Raw genomic sequence first — 25,183 nt, 5'->3', positions numbered from 1 at the left:
CTTCGCTTTTTGCTGCGGCACCGTGCTGACGAGACCCAACCAGGTCGAAACAGCTGTCCACGGTTGCAATTCTTGGCTTTCAGTTTGTTCTCTATCATGTCGTTGTCCCGTTAAGTTTTCTACGTAGTAATCAGCCTTGCTTTATTGTTATGTTGAGGGATTGTTAGTTTTTTCTTTCTTATTTCAAAGCCCGGACAAACAATTTGCAGTTCCGATTTACGCAAAAGATGATCAGTACTGTGTCAAGTAACATGAAGAAGCAGAGCGCGTGCCCCACTTCGATTTTGTCAATTTAAAATTACTGAGCGGCACGAAAAGCAAACAGGTCCAAACAACATTAATGAAAAGATTCATTTCTTTCTACTGTACAAACCCGTGTAAATGTGACATCGCTTTCAACTAAAGGCACTTAAACTATTATTTGACAAACAAAGATGTCCAGGAAACTTTCAAGAAGACTGACGAGGGCTCAATTTCTTTTGATTACTATAGACAAACCATGTCAGGCTCGCTATCGGCTCGTATCATTGTTATTTCTTGTTCGCTTGCCCTCCCATCCACAAACCCTTCGTGAGTAACAGACATGTCACTTCTGTTTTCGGCACAGTGACGTGAGCGCGTGCTGTTACCATGGATTTTGTCGGGTAAATGCGCTTTTTCTCCCAATCTCGTGCTGCTTGAAGCGCGAACCTTTTTCTTTAATTTTCCTTGTGATGGATCGATCACCTTTTGCTCGACATAATCTGCTGGTTTTGGCGTGTTTCTCTCCTTCAACTTTGTCTTGCATTTCCTTGCTGAACTTTCATCTTCTAACTCATCCTCAGCATCATCATGGAACAACACTTTGCCGTTAGCGCTTCTGTCCACAGAAATAGTTTCGCCATCAGAATGAACGCTACCAAAGGCCCCCTCGCCGTTTGGAGACCTCGACGAAGGTTGAGTATTGTTCTCGGGAAGGACAGCGAATGGTACAGATTTCCTGGAATCTATGGTGTCAAGACTATCAAAAGGGCACCCTGAATTGCCTCTTGTCCCTTTGATTTGCAAACATCCTGCTTCGTTCCTCTTTGAAAAGCCTTTGCCACCTCGTGAAGTTTCTCCTTTGTTGTTATCTTGAAGTGAACTATGGCTGAATTGTTCAGTCCCGTCAAACTCACTCGACAATCCATCAAGAGTTAGAATATACTTCGCTTTAGCTGTTCGTCTTAGTGGATGGGAAACAGACACGCCCATTTTAGCGGACGTAACGGAATAATTATTCAGAAAGTTGTGCTTAAATAGCAAATCGTCTCCGTTGATTTATGTGTAGTCTCTTCAGAACGCAAGTTGTGTAACACTGCGTCATAAACAGCCAGCCAACGCGTAATATCGCACAAGGCAACAAGCGCGCGCTTTACCTTTCATTCCCGTAAATGTAATAAACATATTAAACACGAAAGACCGTATTTAACCACATTTCCAAACACCGAGAAGAGAGTTGAAAATAAGACGCGCAGCGGAGTATATTTGACGAACTTCGAGGTGTTTGGAAATGTGGTCAAACTGTCTTGAGTGTTTGATATATCTTCTCAATCAAAACCAAAACTAAGGAGAAAACGGAGAAATAAAATAGTGAAAATCTATGCTAATTAAGATCAGATATCCAAACACCGTCACGGTCATGATTTTCTTTGTTTAAACTTGGTGAATGAGTTTGCTTGTCATTGGGGAAACCGGCCAAGCATGATGTTTTGATGTTCCGCCAACTTCTCAAAGCCATCATTGTAAGACATGCCTGTTAATGAGTGGGAGAATTAATATTTCGATCTGGGACTGAAAAGGTTAACCAGTCGTACTTATTTTCATTTTATTGTCACTACAACCAAGATAGTGGTACCCATTTAGGGGTTTGCTCTTTTGATTTTTCAGCACTCCGGGTTAAAACTCAGAAAATAAAAACAATAGCAGATTTGCCCGTTGTCGTCATTTCACTACAACTACCAGAATTCGTTTCGTTTTCTCTTTATTATCTACATTTTGAATTCCCAGTGTGGTTTAAATAATAATTGTCCTAATTAACATACGAAACAGAAAAAAGTCAAGGATTCTGGTATAGTTGTAGTCAAATGACGCCATCATGCAAATCGCGTATCGCTAAGTATTTAATTTATAACCATGAACATATATTTACTGAGATGAATTTCACTTTACGCAGTGAAAAGCACTTTAACACAAGAAAATTTGAAAAATTGTCGTAAATGATTTATTGTTTGGAGTCTAAATGATTTGCTACTTGACACGCTAGTTGTTAAAACTCCAGACCTAAATGTAGAGGGTTGGGGAGAGTGGGGTACTTTTTTCCTACCACGGCATCTCAAAAGTGCCTAAACTACCGCTAAGGTCATCCGTGCTGGCTAAAACTAAACATATGCACTAATTATTTTTAACAAAGTTAACTTATGTCAGTCTATTTCAGTTTCCACCTATATCCCTACGAGTTAAAAAAAAGTTAACTTTAAGCTGTATTTCTAGAAACCAGGGCAGAAACTGCTACGACTGTTTTCACTTTACCGTATTGACGGAAAACACAGATGGCCGCTACACCTCAGTTTAAATAATGTCTTTTTAAAAACGGTTTTCAAACTTGCTTTATATTTTAAATCTTGTTTCACCAAATAGAGTCAAGAATTCAACTGAATAAACAAAACTGAACATACTTCTGGTTTGACGTACAACAGACTCACTTTATCTTCTTTTCTTGTCAACGAAAAGCAAAATACCTTTTAAGACAAAATGGTCGTGCTTGCAGTCAAAACCCTCGACCAGCACCAATGCATTAAGTTTGAAAAAGCCAATGACTTGGAAATGATGCTACATTCAATTCTGCAAGAACGGGAGCTGTTTGTTGGTAAAAATGATTTGATAACTGCACACCTGAAACAGACAGAAATATAGAATGACAAACTTGAGTTTCTTTCACTAAGCGAGGCTTATAGTTGTAAGCTATTCGGACTGAGGTAGGAGGAGGGGATAGATCCCTCTTCCCCGCCGTTCGACATACAGAAAAAAAAAGTCTGAATAGGAGTAAGTACGCATGTAGTACTTGGCTAAAGTCTAGTTTAAGTCCGCTTAAGGGCCCCTGCCACATCAGCATCTATTTCCTTCTTCCGGGTAGAAGTATCTATTTCTTGCCTCTTGGCTTCCATGTTTCCAACGTAGTTTCCGAACTCAGATTTCTTCAGCACATGATATTCTAGGAGAGCACCAATTTTGCTCAGGGCTGATTGAGTGACATTCTTATACTCAGGAAACAGTTGAAGATGGTTCCACAAAAACGGAAGCAGTTTTTTGAACTCCCTGTCACGAACAGAATTATCAACAGCACTTCTGCTTTGCCCAAGAAGGTACATGAAGTGTCCACTATCTCCTTCAATCTCTTTAAGCCTCTTATATAGCTGATTGTAATTGCTGCCATCATCATCTTGAAATTGCCGTTTTGCCGGAAACACCACGGATGTACTATCCACAGTATTGCTATCCTTGTCAACAGGCTCACTAGCAAGCAGTTGGCTTGCGTTGGGGAAGGCACCAGGTATTTCCCAGAGACCGGCCTTCGACCGAAGTGATTCACATCCCTGTTTTGTGCTTATGACCACAAGGTAACACAAACAACGCGAAATTGCAGTGTACAAAAGCTCCCTTGTTTTCCCCCCAGCACTATAAGGAGGATCGTACAGAATCACGACCTTTGATTCAAGTCCTCTGAACCGTCTTATGCTCTCAACAACAACTTTGTTGTTGTTAATTTTGTTGCCGTAAAGTTCCTCTGCATTCTGGCATTCAATCCCGACTTCTTCAAGATTTGGAATAAGCTTGTTGCTCGTTTCTTGGTTTTTAGCGAGAACACAGATGTCTCTGTTCTGCACATCATTTCTCTTCAAGTATTTAACGTGTTTCACAATGGAATGTCCTCGATTTGTGTCACTGGTTGTCTCTTCGCTTTGTAAGGACTCATCCCATTCGATTTCCAATCCAACCTCCCGGTGGTAGACTCCCACAGGGATCGACGTCTCCAAACGTGGCTCAAAATACTTGTTAACTTGTGAAAACACGTTCTTGGTGTTTCTTAGAATCTTATGTAATCTAAGACTGTTTCTCAGGTCAACTGAATAACTGGGCAAAGTCTTCTCTTTTGACAAGTGAAGGTGCTGATTTGAATCATAAAACACCCAGAAGTACCTTGGGTCGAAGTCGTCATCCTCAACAGCTGCGCGCCCAGAGGAACTTTTGTGCATCATTTTAAGAAGACTTGGCCACTGGGGATGGTACAAGTCTTGGCCCTCATCCACAAAAATATGATCATAGGTGTGTTTGAAAGTCGAGGATGTATCCCGCTGCAGGTTCTCCAATGCCATTGGAACACGATTCTCTTCATCTCCTATTCCAAATGACCCATTGATGTCCTTCAGAATTTTTTCAAACGTCTTGACATCGACAACGGAACGGGGCTTTTCGCCTTGGTCTTGCTCTTGAATATCGTAAACGACTTTCAGTTCGCGCTCAATCGTTCGCCCGATCTTTAGCGACAAAGGCTTGTTGTAGCACACAACTAGAATCTTCTGATCCAGGGCATCAGAAATAATATTCTTAGCCAAACGGACCACTTTATCCATCAGAAGGCAGGTCTTTCCGCTCCCTGCTGGTCCAACGATCCACCTATCTGGACTGGAGTCAAGGTGCACCTTCAACTGCTCTTTGGTGTTGATTGTGAGAGCGTTAAAAGAGTCATCAATGCTGTGGCGAGAGGCCAAGCAACGACTAACAAGGACCAAACCAACAAATCTGCAATTTAAAGACCAAAATTTAATTTCTTTCTTCTAAAGAACAAAACTGAACTTGATTTCATCCTTCGTTTGAAATTGGCACTCTTCAAAAGAAACTCAGTATACAGGTTTCTATAGATACATTTTGTGTTCCACAATTTAACTAGTCACCTGTAACAAGCAGTAAAACGGAAACAGAAGTTGCCCCTTGTGGTATGCTTTGAAAAACATTAGGCAGCCACAATTATCTGCGCGCTCAACAACATACATGTACGGCAGAAATTATTGATGCTGCACTCATCACGACTGGCAAACAATGTTGCCTTGGCGAACTCTTTTTTAGCCTCCGTCCCGGATGAGGCTTAGGTATTTCATACACGTTTACGGGGAGGGGATGCGGTAATATACAGGGAGGCTTGATAGAGAACTAGAGCGGCGAAACGCTAGCCCAGCTACTTGATCAACAAAGTGTGTGTTTGTAAATTTACGCCCAAATTGCTACGATAAGAATGCAGCCTAAATAGTCTAATTTTGTTGTTTTAGTTGTACACAAAAAGGGAAAAGGGGAGAGGGGGTGGGCTTGGTCAATTTCGTGCTTCAGAAAGGGGGGTATTATAGAAGGGGGGTAGCTTGAGTGAGGGCTCAATAGAGAATTCACGGGCGACGGTATCTGGAGAAAGATAAAACAAGCAAGTCCTTTGGCAGCATTTGTTCGGATTAAGGCTCAAGGACAATATCTTTAGATCAAGAAAGCTCACCGTGTGACCAGCAAGTTAAACAACTCTTCCTTGACGACAACTTCAGCTGCATCTTTTTCACCCTGCTCTGAGCATCCGATGCTTTTGTCCCACCAATCCGAAAATGCTTCTACGCTGACGCAATCTTCTTGGAATATGCCATCTGCATGTGTACTTGCAGAGGAAGCAGGCCGTGGACAGTTAGGCATTGCAACGAAACCTGGAAATCTAGAAAAGAGCTTATCGACATCTCTTCCGGTTATTTTGTTGTTTTTGATTCCCACCTCTTGGAGGTAAAACTTCATAGCGTCACGATCTTTGTCTATTTGTTTCTGTGCCTTTCCATACGTTTTGGCAGTCTTTGCCGAAGCCTTCACCTGAAAAAACACAAAACCAGCCTGGCGATGGACAAGAACAAAGTCGTGCTCTCCTATGTTCCATTTCTTAGATGACACTGACTTAGACTTCACCTCAGAAATCCTTTCCTTAAAATTGTAGGAATGCACCACAAACATTGGCTCATTCCTAAGTTCTCCAAAAGATTTTAATAGATTAAAGAGAATTTGCTCCGCCTTTTCACCATCATTTCCTTGTTTATGCAGTTCTTCTGGTATCATGTGCGTAGTCTTTGGATGTTTCCAGTCTGGATATTCCTCATTCAAGCTTTCTTCAATCTCACTGTCCCACTCTCTCTTGCCATCGTCAGCCAGATCTCTCTGTCCACGGCTGATAACATGGCCAATCATTTCCTTCGACTGTTGGTATTAACTAAAGAAAAAAAGACAACTACCATTCAGTTAGTCTGTTCAAGATTCCAGACTGATTCTTGGTGACAGTAGAATGGGCGGATGGATGCATGGCGTTTCAGTCGTTCTTAAATTTGGCCAGTATCTCAGACTTAAAGCCAGTCCTTATTCATTGGGTTGGAGGTATGGAAGCCTAAAGGTTAAGGCGCTGGCCTCCAGGTCCACGCCCTGGCCAGGGTCATTGAATTTCGTTCTTATGCAAGACACTTTACTCTCACAGTGCCTCTCTCCACCTGTGTGTATATATGGGTAACCTTGGAGGTGAGCCTGAAATGGACTAGCATCCCATACAAGGGAGAGTAAATACTCCTTGTCACTAATAAATAAAATGCTCTGGAGACTGAGATAAGCTCCGGAGCCTAAAATGCGATCATGTTCTAGTTGTTCTTCTCAATTTATATATTAATCATTATCAATTAAACTTTTTTTTTGGGCAAAGTTAGAATGAAGTTCCTGTTGGTAGTAAAAGGGTTTTAGGTAACAATACAGGAACATATATGGCCATGTGACATTGAAATAGAGCTTAATTGCACTGATACTAGCTCCTGTCTACATGAAGATTAATGTTAGTAGATCTACAAAGTAGAGAAGTTATCTTAGATTCAATAGCCCTTTTCGCGGTTAATTTTTCTCATTTGCATTACAATGTAATCCAATGTGGATGTGAGGCAATTTCGGGCTAAAACTACAAAATAACCCGAAATTGCCTCACATACATGCTAAATTTTATTGTAATGCAAATGAGCAAAGGTAACCGTGAAAAGGGTTATTCCTTAGCCTGAGTAGCAGCCGTTTCCTTCCCTTTTCTGGGCAGAGATCGTACAATTCTTTTATGTCCTAACTTCTCTGTGGCTTTTGCCAGTAGCACACTGATATAATTGCCTATAACAGACTAAGTCTACAGTAGGTATAACCATATAAGGTTTCACATATTTGTTTATCCAGCCCAGGTATCAACGGATTAAGCCTGTCCATCTTAATTTATTCTTGGTTTTCACCCACGTGACCTCCGCCTTGACGACGGTTGCTATCCGCCATGTTGGTGCCCAAACAAACGCGCTCAATAGAGAGATCACAGTGAGAAAGTGAAGCTTGAAATGGTTCTTTGCGTTGTTTTTGGATGTGGTAGTAAAAGTGACCGAGATAAACAGATTGGATTTTATCGAATACCTTCAGTGGTAACCAACAAAGGAGAATTTGAAGAAGAACTGACTACAGAGCGGAGAGAAAAATGGATAAAAGCGATCAGTCGCGGGGACACAGAATCGAAAGACGTGCTTAACAGCGAACGGGTATGTGGCAAGCATTTTGTGTCTGGAGAGCCGGCTCCATACTGGCATAAGCATGACGTGGATTGGGTGCCCACATTGCAACTTGGCAAGAAAGATTATCGCCCTAAAGTAGACCATGATGCGAACGCAGAGAGAGCTGAAAAGGCAAAGAAGCGACAGCAACTTGCGGTCGAACAACAAGAACGCGAAGCGGCAGAGAAACGTCGAAAGCTTGTGGAAAGCAGCCTTCCCGTTGCTCAGATCGACTTTAGTCAGCCAAGTACTTCGATAGAAGAAGAGGGAAATCGAAACGAAGAGAATGAGGAGGCCTTTTCTTCTGATTTGGCGGCCATAGCAGTTAGCGAAGGTGAAGAAATCGAACCGGACACTGTTAAGGACGCCGAGTGCCAAACCATCGAGTTTGACTACATGTTTCAGTCAAGCAGATATCAAGCCCCAAATAAGGATTTCTTTGACACTGACGATAAAGTTCGCTTTTACACTGGGCTACCATCTATGGAAGTACTAATGGTTGTTTTCGAGCACGTCTCCTCACATGTTACACGACAAACACAGTCGCTCAACAGATTTCAAGAGTTCATCATTGTACTTATGAAACTAAGACTAAATGCACCATTGCAGGATCTTGCATACCGGTTTGTTGTTTCAGTGTCAACAATTTCCAGAATATTTTCCCATTGGATTGTTGCGATGGACACAAGGTTATTTCGCTTTGTGTACTGGCCAGACAGGGACCAACCGTGGAGAACAATGCTCCAGTACTTCCAGTATGCATTCGGAAAGAAAACAAATGTTGTGATCGACTGCTTTGAAGTATTTATCGAGAGGCCTTCAAACTTGCTAGCCAGGGCACAGACCTTTTCAAGTTACAAACATCACAATACAATCAAAATTCTGGTAGGGATAACACCACAAGGAACTATTTCATATGTGTTTGAAGCCTGGGGAGGTCATGTCTCAGATAAATTCATAACTGAGAACTGTGACTTCCTGGACAAACTGATCCCAGGAGACATGGTGATGGCAGACCGGGGATTCACCATCACTGAGAGTGTTGGACTGAAAAATGCTAAACTGGTTATACCAGCTTTCACGAAGGGTAAATCTCAGCTCGACCCAGTGGACGTGGAGGAGACAAAAGGCATTGCAAATGTTAGAATTCATGTTGAACGTGTCATTGGACTGCTTAGACGGAAGTTTACAATACTGGAAGGTACCTTGCCAACTGACTTCCTGATATGTAATCATGAAAACTCTGACAGGCGTACTGCATTGGTGGATTATATGATAAGAGTTTGTGCAGCTCTAGTTAATTTTTGTCCTCCAATTGTGCCATTTGATTAGAACAACTTCACATTTAGATACCTTAAGTCTTTTATTAAACCACCTGGGTGCTTTTAATTTATTTCAGGGACACAATAGAGTATGGTATTAGGACTTAGGTCCTGATAAGAGTTAAAGCTGCAAAGTTTTGTTTCCAAATTTGCTCGATCAACAACATGAACATGACAATCAAGAAAGAATAAGTTTATTACCACTGAGTGTATTAAAAGCAGTTTGCAAGTCCAAAAGAAAGTAAATATTGGAGTTAACTTTGAAGATGTGAAACCAATTCATGCAACTGGCCTGTTGGAAATGTGTAACTTTTTAAAGTCCTTTTATAATTCAAGGACTTTTTGCATAGCATTGCCAAGAGAATAAATCTTCTCACTCAAAAATGTGAAATTAATGTGACTCAAAATGCAAAATTTTCGCAAATTTGCAAAATTTAAATGTCATGAAAAATTATTTGCAAACCTCAAAATCACAAAATAAAGGTGTTGCGAAAGTTTCATGTAACAAGGCATGTATTTTTGTTGTGCAAGGAGAGGGGTGGCTTAATAAATTTCTTCCTCTAAAGAGGGGTTGCTTAATAGAGGATTTACACTAGATACAGTATGTGGTATGATTTTGTAAAGGAAACATGAAAGCTTGTTTATATCATCCCTCTGGCCACTGGATATTCTCAGTTTACAACAGGGTTCACTTCCCCTGTAAAATTAGGTAATGACCTCTGCCCTTTGAAAAGTCCTTTCCCCTTTTAGGATTAGCTATAACATTTTCTTTGAATTTGGCTTTTTCAAACAAACAAAAAACAACAAAACAAGGGAAACTTATGCTAAAAGCTTTGATTGATATCCTAAGGTACTTTCTGTAGGGTGAGGCACTCTGTTACATGTACTTGTTTGGATACTGCGATGCATAAAAAGTAATAAAAAGTTAAGGTAGTTTGTTACAAACAGATTTCGATCTACACTGTCAAGTGCAAGAAAAAAATCGGAATATTTCACAAACAAGGTAAACAGGTGGCGTAACTTTACTGAATTAAATAACATAACTTCAATTTCTAATTTTCCTAGTTCTTTCAAAAACTGTGAAAAAAATTTTGTAAAAATAAATGTTCTATATATTTTACACACAATAATGATTTCTGTAGGAAAAAGATACAGAATGATATTATTTGAACATGCTGTTTAACACAATAGATTATTACATCTGTAATGGTATGGCTGTGTGTTCTTCCACAAAAGAAACACAGGTGTCCCATGCTTACTGTCATGCAGTGCATGTATTGTCAAAGCTGCAGCAACATAAGGGTCTGTATGCTACATCCTAGGGAGGTGGGAATGTGTGTTTCCAGAAAATATCTATACCCATCCCATGGAAGGTCATTGCAAATTTCGAGGAAGGCGTGGAGTGGGGTGGAGAGGGGGTTCAAACGAAAAACCTTCCATGCAGGAGATATGGATATTTTCTGGAACCACACAAATAGCTGCCTGACATCCTATGTGAAGGCTGTGTCTGAATTCCTCTAAATCAAAGCCACAGATTCAAAATTGAAATATCTGGAAATTATATTATACAAAATTACAGATAATTTTCCATGTTCTTTTTAATGTTGTAAAATAAACATGTTTTTAAAATGAAGGAAACAAGCTGATTCTACCATTTCTTAGATGTGGCCAAATGAGGTCTCATACCTTGTGCATCAAAATTTATAAATGTGGGGTCTACTCCAAAGACCAAGCAGGTAGCAAATGCAACTCCAAAAACCCCACAGTCAAACTCCAAACTTTTGAAGACCTTAAATTGCTTGTTTATGTAATAGCTTGTCTCCAAAACTAAATAGGGAAGCAAGTCCGAGACTTCTATAGGAGGCAAACATTCCGAGCTGAACTGCTCGCTTGGTATGGCCGCTGGATCTACGCCAACCACAGAAATTTTCTTCAAATAGCGCTCTCGGACGTGGCTTTCGAGGTTTTTTACGTAGGATGAAAGCACTGGTATCTCATCTTGTGATTTTGGGTCGCTTTCTTGGGAAATATCCATTGGAAAGACGAATTATTTGAAGACTTTGAACGGGAGCGCTTAGAAATGGCATAGATTTCCATATAATTTCACACCTTGCATGGGCACCAACATGGCGGAAAGCTAATTTGCATAAGCTTATGACGTCAGCTGAAAACCAAGAATTACTTGAAAACACTGGTCCCTTACCTCTACCCTCCCCCCTCCCCCCCCCCCGAGGAATCCCATTTGAAAAGGTCGGGGATGCTTGTTGGAAAATTTGAATTACACCCCTAAAGGAGACCAATCTGGGTGCGGCGCAAGATTTATTTAACCCCATCGGTAACCACCAAAAGATACCATTTAAAACAGAATAAGCTCAGTTACCAGCTGGTGTTCAGGAAGGGACCCCATACTAGTAGACAGGACTCTAGAAACCAAATGGAAATCAAGCCTTGAAATTACCCACTCCATTACTCCCCAAATTCTTCTACCCTCAATCCAATTAGTATTTAAACTAATGGTAAATTGCATTGAAGTGATCATGAGTACTCTATTGCTCAGGATAGGCAATAGAGTGCATTTGCTTGACAGAACACTGAAGTTCTAAGGATGGTATAGGTACTTCTGTTGACTCAAGCATCCTGACAACAAAGTCCACCGAATAGACATGCAATTTATTAATTCTTCTCAGCTGCTTAAATCAATTAAATTTCCTTAATTTTCTTGCAGGCATTTGCAAATTATTCAGATCATCTATTGAAGAACATTGACCTACTATCAAAATAAAACTTAGTTAGTTTGGACTATGCAAATATATTGTGACTTGAACGATTTCACGCATCCGTGGAATGAAAATCCTGCAATCATCAAAAGCCTGTGAAGTCAAAATTGAGCTGGCGTAGTTAACATGAAGTAGAAACTGATCTGCAAATCCAAATCCAAATTCACTGTTAAATAGGCCACATTCATATTCTCGGTATTGGACTGAAACTAGCTTGAAATGGAGGCTCATGCGGGGGAATATTATTAAAAAGAGATTAATGTCATTTGCATTTGAAAAGACTCCCCGCATTAGCCTCAGTTGCATGCTAGTTCCAGTCCAATAGCGAGAATACGAAATGAAAATGGTTCATTCATCATTGACCAGTCACAGGACATGGCAGAAAATAACGCCAATTTATACATGCACTGGCTCCCACAACCAAACTTCAATACATGACTGAATGTTTCTGTTTCTTCTGGGTTGTCCTTGTTTAACCCTTGGTTGCTGAAAAATGGTAATACGATTGCCCCTCAGGGGCGTACAAAAAATACTGCAGTGGAGACCGATTTCCTTTCTACCACAGTTTTTGTCTAAAATGCAACTTTTAATGAGTAATCCACCAAAAGATCCATGCAAGTTTTGTTTTTCACTAATTTGTTTCTCAGCTTCTGGACCCAAAGAGCTAAAAAAGTGTCTTCATTTTGCAATATTCATTTGCATTTCCAAAATAGGATTTAAAATATGTTGGGAGATTGTAAAGAAACTGCTTTTGGAGACAAAATGTTTCAATTGAAAATAAAAAGCTTGCAGACATGTTTTTGTTGTTTATATGTTAAAGTAAGCTGTTGTCCAAAATATTTGAGAACAGTCAAACAATTTCCCTTTGAGTTCTAGCTTTCAAAAGATGACAAACTTGACAATTCATTTTGTTTCAAAATTCTTGGTATAGTTTGATAGCCAGCTCTTAATAAGCATAGATTTGATATAGGGGTTTAGGTATCCACAGTTTAAACCAGACATGTTACATTGCTAAGACACAAGACACCTGTGAAAGCATACTGTGATCTTAAATATATATTAAAAAGCTGACAGAAGCTCTAATTATCTGAGATGGACATTGCTTGCTGCTAGTACTCGTTCATACTGAGTTTTTATTTACAGTCAATCCGGATGTTCTTTTGATGGGAACTTTGCAAACCTCCGCAGCAACATTGGTATTTGATTGACAGTTTGAGTTAAGCAAGTTGCAATCCATGCGAGCAAGTTGCTATCGCTTTCACGCTGTTTTCAAATATCATTTGAAGAGCAGTTTGCGAATCGCAATTCTTACTGTGGCTTATGATAGCTAACAAACATTATAATCGTAACACTACCCTTGAGAAAAGGGAGAAAATAATATTATTGTCCTGTGGACGTCTGGTTCAAAACAGCCAGAAATCACAGAAGACGTTGGATTATCGCCTCAAACGGTATCCAATATTGTAAACAAATTCCTTCAATGTGGGAGCGTATTTCCCTGGAAAGCCTGGTTGGAAGGAACAAACACAAGGCGAAGTGTTCCTAAAAGCTTTGGAGCTATGTAACCTGTCGTTCCTGTCAATATTGATCATTATAATCCATCAAATATTTTTGCTCGCGTGCGATTGGTCTAAACACATCGTGTGACCGAATATTCTCCTCCTGAAACTGGGAATATTCGAGAATATTCTCCAATTTTCAAAATTGCGCACGTTACGAAAAAGATTTGAAGAATAATAAACACAATAGCCTCCATTTGGGGTGAAAATATGCTCACATATTTGTCCTCGGACATTATCTGTTCCTCGAAGCTCACAGTTTTCCTAGAGCTACACTCTCGGAAAACTGTTCACTTCTCGGAACAGATAATGTCCGCGGACAAATATCCTAGCATATTTTCGTGCCAAATGGAGGCTTATTGTTTATATGCTTGCAAGGAAAGATCTCTGTATGATCTTATTATCTTTGTATGATTTGCTGGTCATCAACACCTTGAAGAAACAGTACAGCTTTTTTTCACGCCATTGAGAAGATCTTGGTATTTGCTCTGTGGTTCATCCACGTAAAAACTCGCAAACCTATCTTCAAAATATTGAGGTAACACTTGAAACATTTTGGAAAATCTCAATGAGCTCTTGCCATGAGGTACCAAATGAACTGAGCGACTTGCTTGCTCAGGTTGCAACTTGCTCGACTCAAACTGTCAATCAAAATACCAATGTTGTGGCGGAAGTTTGCAAAGTTCCCATCAAAAGAACATCCGGTTTGACTGTAACTGAACCAGCAGTCAAAAATAACATGACTGGATTTTGCTCAAAATTTGCAAAATGTATGTTACTATTATGTTACAACTTACTTACATTTATTTATTTATTTATTTATTTATTTATTTATTAATTAAGCTTCAGCCTTCTATTACATATAAAGAAAAAGAAAAAGAAGAGGAAGCAAAAAAAAAAAAACCAGACAGCAAAAATAAACAAAATGGCCAGGGGAGCTGCTACAGCTTAGTCAATTACAGCAGCCCCCTTAGATATAATTAAGAGACAAAATTATACAATATATATAAATCTAAATCTAGTATAGCGAGCTTAAAAGCAGCAATGCGGTGGGCGCGTTAAGGTCTTAGCAGTAATGCACTTTAGGCAAATTGTCCGCCACGTCCGTATATCTTCTTGATCAAAAATATCTACAGCGTTTGTATAATATGTGACAACTTACTTACAATTATTTATTTGTTTATTTATTAAGCTGTATTAAGCAATTTCAGTTCTACATAACTAAATTGTATATATCTAACTTATACTGTGGGTGGTAATCGGGTTCTGATTAACTATTATCTTCTAAACTCAGTCAAACTCAATCCACTGGTTTGTGTATTATTTCTGCAATACTCAGTGAATTCACTTTCCAATGAGCTGGCAGGTCATGCCAGCTGGTTGAACAATACTCAGCAATAAGCACTTTGGACCACTGTACATCTAGGCTCTTTTTCTCACAATGTTTTTTTTTTAAAGAAATAGAAACATTTTCTCTTTGTTTCTATTATTAATTGTGGCAGCATTGGTGATTTGGAATCAAAAAAGCTGTGTATTTACTGCACATTGTGTGGTTCATATTTGCTGTGGTTTGTATTCGCATTCTCCTAAACTTATTTTTTTTCCAAAACTTGATAGAGACAAGGAAAATGTTTTTCAATTCTTGAATAAAGTATGAAGTCATAGATAGTTTTATATTGCATCCAAAGCCTACCAATACACTGATTCCAGAAAAAACTGGAAGTTGCACCGAAACGAGGCTTAATAGCCCTTCGCAGTAATTAAAGCAACATGGCAAACGAAGAAGAAAGGCCAATCTCTCTTCTGATGATATTCCCGACGTCAGTGTGAGCGAAGAACATTGAAAATTGACAGTCAGCCAATTGAAATTCTGGCTTAAAAGTCGCCGTATAAATCAAAGGGGCAAAATAAAAGAACTTTTAGATGGGTATGTTTTCCATCCTTCGATTGTCTCAATCTCCAATATGCGCAAAAACAACCTGTTCTCACCATTTTTATTGCCTAAAAGAACTTTGTTCATGGTTGGTTTAGGAAAAAGATTCTGAATGAAATGAAAATTGTAAAAGTTTACGACCCTGACCTGAAGAATGCTTTACTAAAGCTACAGCAAGAGCTTGAAAGAACATACGGAAGTAAATTTAAAAATTGTGCCGGATATGGGGAATATTGCAACAAAACACTTTAAAAAATTTCCTACAGCTGATTCATTTTTCACTGACGACTTCAGTCTTCTCAAGTTAGAGAACATCCAATCTCTCTTCATAAATTAACAATCGGTGTTAGAGAATAAAGGGAAATCCTTTTAAAAGTTCAAAAGATGCTAATCAGAGTATCAAACAAGACCACGATCTACTCGCCAAGAATGGTATAAGCAAGGGTTCGGTACAGTGACAGCATCATTGTGTTACAGGGTAGGACGCAATCACAAAGCTGACTCATCAGTCAAATCACCAATAAAATTATCAGTGACGTGTACTACAGTGTAACAAAGACTATCAGTCACATGCCATGAAAGATGACCTAGAAAACTAGCAACTAGTATGAACAAGTACACTGAATTAATGCATCGACAGGGATCGACGAAGGTGCAAGTAACAAAATGCTTTTTTTTTTGTTCAAGAGAAAAGGGAAATTTTGGGGGCCTCCCCAGGGTCCCCCAGCTGGACTGAGGTTACAGACCCAAGTAAGGGCAATCTCCACGAAATGATTTAAGCTAGGAATGTCATTGTTATGGATGGTGAGACCCTGAAAGATTGCCTTATAAAATCAATATGCAAAATGTTTGACACTGGTTTAAAAGTAAACAGGAGTCATATGAACTTCAGTTTGTGATGTACCATGTACAACTACTCTTTGTTGTGAACAGACTTTGGAATGTCCTGGCTATAAATTGAAAGTAACTGCAAATTTTTAATGAGCAAAATGGCTTGGACATAGAATGGTGGAAGGAGATGCTAAAGAATATTGAACAATTTATGATAAATATATTATATATGAATTGGCTTACCTAATGCTTAGAGATGGTCTTACACGATGTGATTATTGCTAAAGCCAGAATAAATAATGTATATCAAAGGTCCAAAAAGTTTGTCCAGCATCTAATATGAGAGAATTCAGCTACTTCCAGTTTTTCTCTGGTGATGAATATTTGAATAAATATTTCAAAATAGTTCAAAACAATTGGGAATCTATAAGATCATACAATGTAGGAAATTCTCAATGAGGTCAAATTCAATTGCACTTTTATGTTATTAGCAAAATTATACACCAGCTCTACCATGTGTCCTTCTATGTTAGGTACACCCTGTACCAGAAAATAGAACATGAAGCCACATAATGCACAATTTCAGTACGGTGGAAATACCAAATATTTAATTACCACTGATGAACAATATCATGTACTCTATTTAAAGTCACTACCAAATGACAAATAAACATCAGATAACTTTTTTCTGCCAGTTTACAAGCAAATAGCTCACTATCCAGGGTTGATTAAAAACTCTACACAACCTTAGTGGAGTTACACCATCAAATACATGCCATCCATTTATTCTCCTAATAGCCATTTCAGCTTGTATTCTTACATTTGCAGTTCTGGTTCATGGTTGGAAAACAGTCTTCCTTAGAAAATTGGTATTAAAATTATAGTCAGTTCTGATTTACTTGGTTGCATAGAAGGGATGAAGATTATAACCTTCCTGCTTGCCAGTACAAGCTGTCTATCAAATCTACGACATTAAGGAAAATTCCTACTAGGTCTTAAAATGTGTTGTCAGACTTATTCAGAGTAAAGTTCACTTTTGGATGTCCAGGTCTAGGGTGTCTGACCTTTTATCTCTCTGCAGTCTATTCTGCACCTTATGTTTTCAAATTCAGCCTAAGAAAACTTCAGGTATATAATTAATGGGCTGGCTCCCCAACATCAAGTACAGGAAATTGGCCCATGCAATAATTTATCTGACACTACTAGTTCTGAAACATTAAACCTACAAGCCAGATCTTGCTGAAATAGTAAGCGAGTAAAAAATATTCAAAATTCATCAATGGCTGTATTTAAATCACTAATGTCCTTCCACATTCAACATTGCTTTTGGGAAACTTTTTTTGTTTACCTCAGAGGCATGAAAACTGATTAATTCCTAAGTTGATTGAAGTTGATGGGTATTCATATGCCAGACTCAGATGCATCACATATTTCGCTCTACACAGAGATTCCTCATCAACTTTTGCCCAAGGGAAAGCCGAGGGTACGGCTCCCAGTTTCAAAAAGTGTACTCAGTTTAAAATCACTCGGCAAGAAGTGCTTGAAAAAACAAAAATTATTTCCTACCAAGGTAAAATAGACATCTCCCCTTTGCATAAGTATTTCCCACTTTTTTCTTCTTTGTTTATCTGGCTAGCTTGTCCGAAGGCAACTCAGTTGTGGAAATGATAAATCAGGTCGGTTTTTGCTTCGATTATTAGAGTTTGCAGCCGCACTACACTTGTGTCCAACTCTTTTCCTTTTCCTTACCATATTTGCCCCAGACAAGTTGCTCTAACCTACATACATTCGAATTTTTTCGTTCTTCCCCAACATTTCGTCCGCCATTTTGAAAGCTCGAGGGCTATTAAGCCTCGCTTGCGTGCAACTTCCGGTTTTTTTCTGGAATTGGTGTATTACACGGCACGAAAAATTGGATTTACTCTAAATTTGATCCTGATCAAAGTCGAAGTCAAATATGATCATAGCTTTGATCCAAACTTTGACGCGCGTCAAATGTGTGTCAAAAATGTCATGGCTTTGCCGATACATTTGATCCATGACAAAGAGGAGGGCAAATGTGATTTTAACTTTGACTCCACCTTTGACCTACGTAAAAGGGGGAATCAAATATCTTATGGATTTGCCATACATTTGATCCCTGCCAAAGGCGAGGTCAAACATGTCAATAACTTTGACTACAGTTTTGACGTGCGTTAAAGGCGTTCAAAGACACCACGGCTTTGCATACCTTTGATCTCTTATGTCAAAGGCGTTCAAAGGTGGCATGGCTTTGTACAACTTTGATCCTACGTCATGTCATGTCAAAGGCGAGGTCAAATATGGCCATATCTTGCGACTCCGCTTTTAACGCCCTAATAACCTGCGTTTTCGTATTTTTTTTTCTGTTTTAACGATAAAATGAAAAGTTTTCACTTGACCTGGAGGTGGCACAACGAAACAACTCGAAAACAGCGGGAAAACGCGGCTGCCAGCGGCTTCCCGCATTTTCTGGCCAATCAGAATAAAGGGAATAAAGGTCAATGAAGTCGGCTGTGAGGAAAGCATTATGGCGGCTTTGGTGAAATTTTCGTTGTGTTTTGGACCAGGAAAAGGTAAGTCTTTGAATTTCGTTCATTTTTTTTCAATGTTCAGAGAATAACGGAGTTTAAAAAGTAAATTAAACGCAGCAATGGCTACATAAAGAGCTGTGAATTGCGTATATTTATGGCAAGACAGATCCTCGGCAGTGAAAACAATTTGGTCGAAGATTAATTGCACTTGACTGAATCACAGTTGATTGGCAAAGCTCTTCGTTAAGAAAGACCAAACTTTATTTTCAATTCACATATACTTATTTACAAAAGTTGACAAAGATAATTTTTTTTTCTCACTCAGTCAAGTCTTGTGCATTAAATTGAAGTGTCTGTCATAGCATAGATTTTAGCATGATCAGTGCTTGAAATAAACGTAACTTAATAATTAAGCTTAAACTTAACTCTATTTACGTATAAATTGTTGTGCATAATGCCTCTGGTAATTTCTGAGCTTAAACAATTCCCTTGAAAGAAAGCTCATGTCAATATAAAGGAAATTTGTATTGAAGGAAAAACTCAGTCAGCCATGCATGACAGTCCATCACGACCTGACTTAATTATCATATTCATTATACCATTAAAAGAGTTGTTGACTCTGAAAATTTAATCTATGGATAAGTTTCTGCTTTTGTCTCTAGTTACCATTCTATTGAAAAAAAGCTCTGTTTGTTGCCACAGTTGAAATTATGATGATATTTGTTCATTAATGTTGATAAATGACTTCACTGGGTTGAGTTTAACAAATTGCATGTGGTTTAGTGTGGTCTGTACTCTTATCGACAATGATATGCATCATCACAGTGGTCAAAATGTTGTGGAGTAAAAATATGTTTTGATATTTTTTGTATCAGGCTTATGGATCAATCATTTGGAACTCCACTATCTCCTGCCCAGCCACCCCCCCTCCCCCCACCCCGAACCTGCCAGGCATTTGACATTTTAAACTGTCTCCAGGGCTAAGAATGGTGTCATACCAGGTGATCAAATGCACCTACCCTGTGATATTGGCAAAACTGAGTAATAGATATGTAGATTGAGTGTCAACCGAGGTGTCGATGGAGTGTTGATTGAATATCGATCGGGTGTTGATAGAGTGTCAATTTAGAGGATCGATCAAGGGTATCGATCGACACTCGACCACTGATGCCTTTAGTACACGTAATCCAGCTTATCTTTAGTAGGTGAAATTGTTACAATGTTTGATAAAAAATCAAACTTGCCATTAGTTGCAAATTAAAAAGCTGACCCCATAATAATATTATTATGTGACCTCTCTGGACAATACCAGTAGTTTTAGAGTTTCATGTCTTGGTCTTTTGAGCAGTAGACAACTAAATGCCAATAAATATGTGACTAGTGGAAATTTGCTAATGAATGTTGTTTTTATCCTTCAGCTAGCCACTCTAGAAGAACTGAAGAAATTAACAATAAATTCTGGGAGAGGATACAATATACAACTCTGTAGTTCATAGTCAACTCAGATGCAGTTAAATCATGCAATGCTCCAAAGTGTGCAAACATCAGAACATTTTGGTAAGTAAAAGGCTGGAATATTCATTTGTTATTTCTATATTTTGTAGCATAGACCATCTTATAATTTCTTCAGCCACAACTTTTAATATCTTTTTCCAGTAAAGAAAGGATATAAATAGATTTTGAAAACCTGGCTATAGCTTATTAATATTATTTTAATTGATCATTTTTATTACAGTCTCACTCTGTGAAAAAAAAAGTTGTTTCTTTTTGGTTCATTTAAGGGCAAGTGAGGAAATGTTGTCTTTCTTAAGGGACAAATATATCAACTGGCTCACCTGGATGAAAAGTAAGTACAGTGTAATTAAAATGTTATTGAAAACATGCAAGGGGTGGGAATCTTTATGGTAAATGAATCAAAGTTGCAGAATGTTGCAAACCAGTCTCAGGAAATGTTGGTTTTTGACTGGTAAAAGCTGAGTTTTGAATCTAAATTTTGAGTGGTTGTCTGCAATATTGACTGTTTTGGTTTGGCCATCAGGTTTCCAAACCAAATTTTTCCAAGCAAAATTAATAATATGGTTAATTCATAACTATTGATGGGATCAGTAGAGAATTTAAGGCGTAGAGGATTTGATAATAACTTAGTAAAAGTAAATTGACAAAGACATTTATTTGCTTTTACTCAATTGAAAATTTTGTTGGCAAATTTGACTGGATAATAGCCATTTCTCTCTATGAGATGCGGCTGCACTGGGAATCATAGTGGTTGTATTCACCATCTTGGACTGGATTTTTGTTTCAATGAATGAGCCATGCGATTCCATGCAGGCATGTCTCATGTTAAATTATTTAATTTCAGGAATTTTTTTCAGTGGAAAAAAGTGTACAAGTAGTTGCTAACTGTTTACTAATCAAATGTGCAATTATTTTGATATGTTTATATGCTCCTTTTCACATATGATCTACAATGAAAATAAGGAAAAAGATTACACTACTGAACATGAAGAGATCTGTGGAAATTACACAGGAACAGCAATATTCCCAAAGGTGTGTGTATTCCTCATTTCTTGTCACAGTTTATGTCAGATTTGTTGATTTTTAGATTGCTATTCTGCAACCATAAAAGATCTTTGTTGTAAGAGGTCTGTAAGATGTCTTTAAGAGACAGGTAGACAGATGGACTGGTAAACTGGCTCTAGGCTTTTTGTTTATTTGTGCCAAGCTGTGCACTTTTAAAATGACCTCAAGTCTTTGTTCTCTTATGAAATTCTAGCTGGGGATAACCCTTGTTCAGCTGGTGAAATTAGCTTGTTAAACTGGCTCTTAATGACATACCTGTGTGACCAAATCTCTGAGTAGAGTGGAGAGAAATACAAAAAAAAAGGCTACTATTGACAGAAGCACAAACTATTCGGAGGAGGAGTAATGATCTGATTGGTCACGATTTATTAATGTGATATTAGCAAAAACTATAGGCAAACTTTAAGGAATAGAATGCCAAGATTCACCCTTGATATTCATTTCCAACGTTTTTGTCTGTTTGCTTCTGTTTAGACAAATGCGGACAAGCAGTGGTCGACAGGATGGACTTATCCAGTGAAGATGCATTGATTAATTTCATCAACGCCTTAGACTTTGTCAAAATGTGTCTTCCCTAGAAATCATGGGTATTTAGTTGGCATTGACCCCCAACAAGGCAGTTTAACCACTTTGATGAGAAAGAAGTGGAAAACACTGTGTTCCATTCCACTTATAATGCAAGAATGAGCAAGTGCAAGAAGCAGAAAAGGAGAACTGCCAAAACATAAGGAGTTCCATGCAACGGACTGTATGTGCCATCTGGAAAGGACGCTTATACACTAGTTGACTTTTGTGCGAAGTTTGCTATATCTTTCCCGAAATTTTGCGGTTGTCTTCCCTATTGTCTAGTCTGGTCTAGTAAATTTAAGGAACTGAGAATTTAGCCATAGTACTTCAATGTTAGATAAATGCACTTTGTACCATGGAAGATTTGTTGACTGTTGTTTTCACGATAGACAGAACAATGTTTTCCTTATGATCAGTCTCATTACGTGTAGTTTGAAACCAAGCCTGTAACGTGGCTTTTTGAAACCTGAAGCCCAAAACATTTATGTAAGGTACTTGAAGGTATTTACTCTTGATAAAAACGGGGAAAAAATTGAAACTGAGATGAAATTGAACATATTTATTTTCTTAAAATTAGGCGCAATGATCTTTCCGGGCCGCTTTTCCGTTAACATTTGTCAATAGTTTGGTACAAAATAACCTTATTAAAGCTGATATATTCTTCAAAACTTGTCAGACATAAATCAAGAGTACGGATCTAATTGCATCTTTCGTATGCGGAGCTACAAAGCTAGTGTAGCAAGCAGAAAAAAGCGTATACGATGTGGATCGTGCGAAACGTGATCAACGGTCGCGCAGCGCGAAAGAGGAGCGCGAGCGAGAAGTTCGGGCGAGACGCGCAAGCGCGGAACGCGCAGAGTACCTTTGACAAACCTTTGGCCTGCGTCACAGGCATCTTCGACCACGTCTTTAGCAAACCTTTGACTCGAATCGCAGACAAATTTGATTACACTTTTGACCCGCCTTTGACAGTGCGCAAAGGCGTATCAAAGGATCACCTTTAACCCTAAAAACACAGGCGTTCAAAGGTGAGTAAAAACGGCCTTTCCCGCCTTTGATTTGGTGGTAAAGGTTTATTCACAGATGATCTTTGATTCGCGTCACAGATCGTCAAAAGCGTGCAAAGGCGACCTTTACAAAACCTTTAACAACACATTTGACGCGCGGTAAAGGCGATTTTTCGTGCCGTGTTAGAAGATGCGGAAAATTCTTACCGAGTGAGAATGGAACGAGACAGCTTCAGACAAATGGAATGTTAATCATAATTTGTTCTTTACGTCGAATTAACAACAGGCCCTAGCAAAATAATACCTTTTGAAAACGATTCATGTTAATGTATTCCTTTTTCCCGGAAATGTTCTTGCAGAAAGATTTGTTCTAAACAGTAAGTTGCTCCATACACCGAACAAACGCCTGCTTTATAAAGTTGCCCTGGGCAGTTACACCATATTGACCTATCAAATAGCATTCTTTCAATACATGTTGTGGAATCATGCTATCCAGGCAACTTTACTTGACCATGTTATCGTAATAGTCATTAATTCAGCCAGCTTTGCCGTTTAAAATGTGATATCAAGCAAGTCTAGATACCTTATTAATATGTCAGTCCATAAACGAGTCCCGAACAAGATCGCATCCCAGGTCCGTCAACCATTCAAGTACTTCCGCTCAAGTAAGCTCAGGACAAAATGAATTTGCTCGGTTACCAAGTACCTTGCAGTTTGTTTGTGTCCAGACCACTTGGGCCTGTTCTGTTGTTTAGTCAGCATGAGAAATATATGGGTTATTGACCAAGCGTATCGTCAAGGTCATTAGATAACTGGAAATTGGCCAAGTTCTTTTTTGCGTGTTTATGGATTTCCGATCGCTTTCCTAAGATTTCTGAAGAATCTCCGAAAATTGTCCGAAGGTCAAACGAACGTTTCCAAAAATTTTCCGAACATTTCTGAAGATTACCGAAGATTTCCGAGGATAACCGAAGATTGCCAAAGACTTTCGAGGATTCGATCATTCACCAACAAGTACGTTTCACTTACGGGTTGTCCAATAGAACCCTCGTGTCGGCGAAATTTCGAGCGTTGCGTTGTGCTGTACGTATATCTAATTAGTATCACCCAACTAGTGGACTAATGCAAATCCTGCATTTTAATTGGCTACACTAGTAGAGGACTATTAGTAATAGTCCAAGAGTAGCGAAATTGGCGCAATCGAGCGTGACGCTTTCTTTCATTTTATTCCCAAATAAATATTTCTTCAACTTGCATTTGCCAACTTTATTAAAGCCTTTTCTGTCCGGCTGAGTTGGGTGCCGAGTACTAAAACAATTAGACCCTTCGCCCTTAAGGGCCACGGGTCAATTGCTGGTTTTCAGTGTCACGCCATTCAAAATAGATCAAAATAAAAATCAAAACCGTTCAATAGATGAAGTCCAGAATCTGAGAAAAGAAAGAAAGTAAATATGCAAAGACTCTCGCCAAGATTCAGGTCACAGTAATTTTTCTTATGCAAGATATGCGGAGAAACTTTTTACCCAAATTTATAGAGATTTGTATGGAGACGCCATGCTGGTGCCTATCCGGATGGGCACCAACATGGCGGCCGGAAACCAACAGAAACATCTGTCACCGAGTCTTGCTACAAAAGCGTTAATTTATCTCTCGAGGAACTCGAAAACATTAAAATAATACGTTTTCTAATACAAGAACTGTTCGGATAGCCAATTACCCGAATGAAGTCACATTTTTAACCAACATGACAGCTCAGGCGTAGTCTATCACAAAACCAAGAACCCATTCGGAGCAAAAATTTGTATGAATAATAGTTTTCAGCTGCTCTTATACGTCATGGAAGTAAAATGTCAGGAGGATCAATAGTTTTGTAGTTTGAATTTTAGTGACGTCATGTGAAAACTGGCAATAGCCCATTCGGCTTCGCCTCATGCGCTATTGACCCGTAGCCCTTGCAGGCGACGGGTCTAATTAACAATTAGTATATTCTCAGCTCCGACTATTGCATTTCTAGCTCTCTGATTGGCTCAAAAACTCCGACTATGAGCCATTAGTCGGAGTTTTACCTTATATGGAAAACAGTGCGCCAAGTTTTAAAATTTTCCGCTCTGTAAAATTGTTGAAATAAAAATCGGCGGCAAAAACCCGATTAAGAATATACTAAAACAATTATTCCATTCGACCTTGTTGGATATGAAGTGATCATAACCAACTCGCGCTACGCGCTCGTTGGTTATTTATCACTTCATATCCAACGCGGTTTCATGGAATAATTAACAATTATTCCATTCGACCTTGTTGGATATGAAGTGATAAATAACCAACGAGCGCGTAGCGCGAGTTGGTTATGATCACTTCATATCCAACAAGGTCGAATGGAATAATTGTTTTAGTATATTCTTAATC

The 25,183-nt window shown here is 38.8% G+C and overlaps 2 protein-coding genes and 1 long non-coding RNA gene across 3 annotated transcripts; 2 read left to right on the top strand and 1 right to left on the bottom strand.

Moving 5' to 3' along the window:
- Positions 1–2,219: 2,219 nt before the first annotated feature.
- LOC110046875 (uncharacterized) lies at positions 2,220–23,471 on the bottom strand. The gene is made up of 3 exons (XM_089282234.1): positions 23,361–23,471; positions 5,561–6,307; positions 2,220–4,821 (listed from the first exon to the last, which is right to left on the bottom strand). The coding sequence occupies exons 2-3, from the start codon at positions 6,283–6,285 to the stop codon at positions 3,099–3,101; spliced, it is 2,448 nt and encodes an 815-aa protein (XP_089138360.1). The 5' UTR covers positions 6,286–6,307; positions 23,361–23,471; the 3' UTR covers positions 2,220–3,098.
- On the top strand, positions 7,335–10,608 carry LOC149116313 (uncharacterized). Its single transcript, XM_089282233.1, has one exon. The coding sequence runs from the start codon at positions 7,443–7,445 to the stop codon at positions 8,979–8,981; it is 1,539 nt and encodes a 512-aa protein (XP_089138359.1). The 5' UTR covers positions 7,335–7,442; the 3' UTR covers positions 8,982–10,608.
- LOC149116312 (uncharacterized) lies at positions 18,622–22,438 on the top strand. The gene is made up of 4 exons (XR_016205369.1): positions 18,622–18,665; positions 20,042–20,180; positions 21,102–21,170; positions 21,678–22,438. It is a non-coding gene; the product is annotated as an uncharacterized LOC149116312 (long non-coding RNA).
- Positions 23,472–25,183: the final 1,712 nt, after the last annotated feature.

Source organism: Orbicella faveolata, unplaced genomic scaffold (assembly GCF_042242905.1).
Source record: "Orbicella faveolata isolate gen_17 unplaced genomic scaffold, um_ofav_v1 contig_12, whole genome shotgun sequence".
Lineage (NCBI taxonomy): Eukaryota > Metazoa > Cnidaria > Anthozoa > Scleractinia > Merulinidae > Orbicella > Orbicella faveolata.
This window is presented reverse-complemented; position numbering and strand designations above follow the sequence as displayed.

Excerpts from the sequence above, each read along its gene's own strand:
- LOC149116313 (XM_089282233.1), top strand. The coding sequence starts at position 7,443 with ATGGTTCTTTGCGTTGTTTTTGGATGTGGTAGTAAAAGTGACCGAGAT.
- LOC110046875 (XM_089282234.1), bottom strand. The coding sequence starts at position 6,285 with ATGATTGGCCATGTTATCAGCCGTGGACAGAGAGATCTGGCTGACGAT. Across the intron at positions 4,822-5,560 it reads TTTAACTTGCTGGTCACACG|ATTTGTTGGTTTGGTCCTTG; the intron begins GTGAGCTTTCTT and ends TTTAAATTGCAG.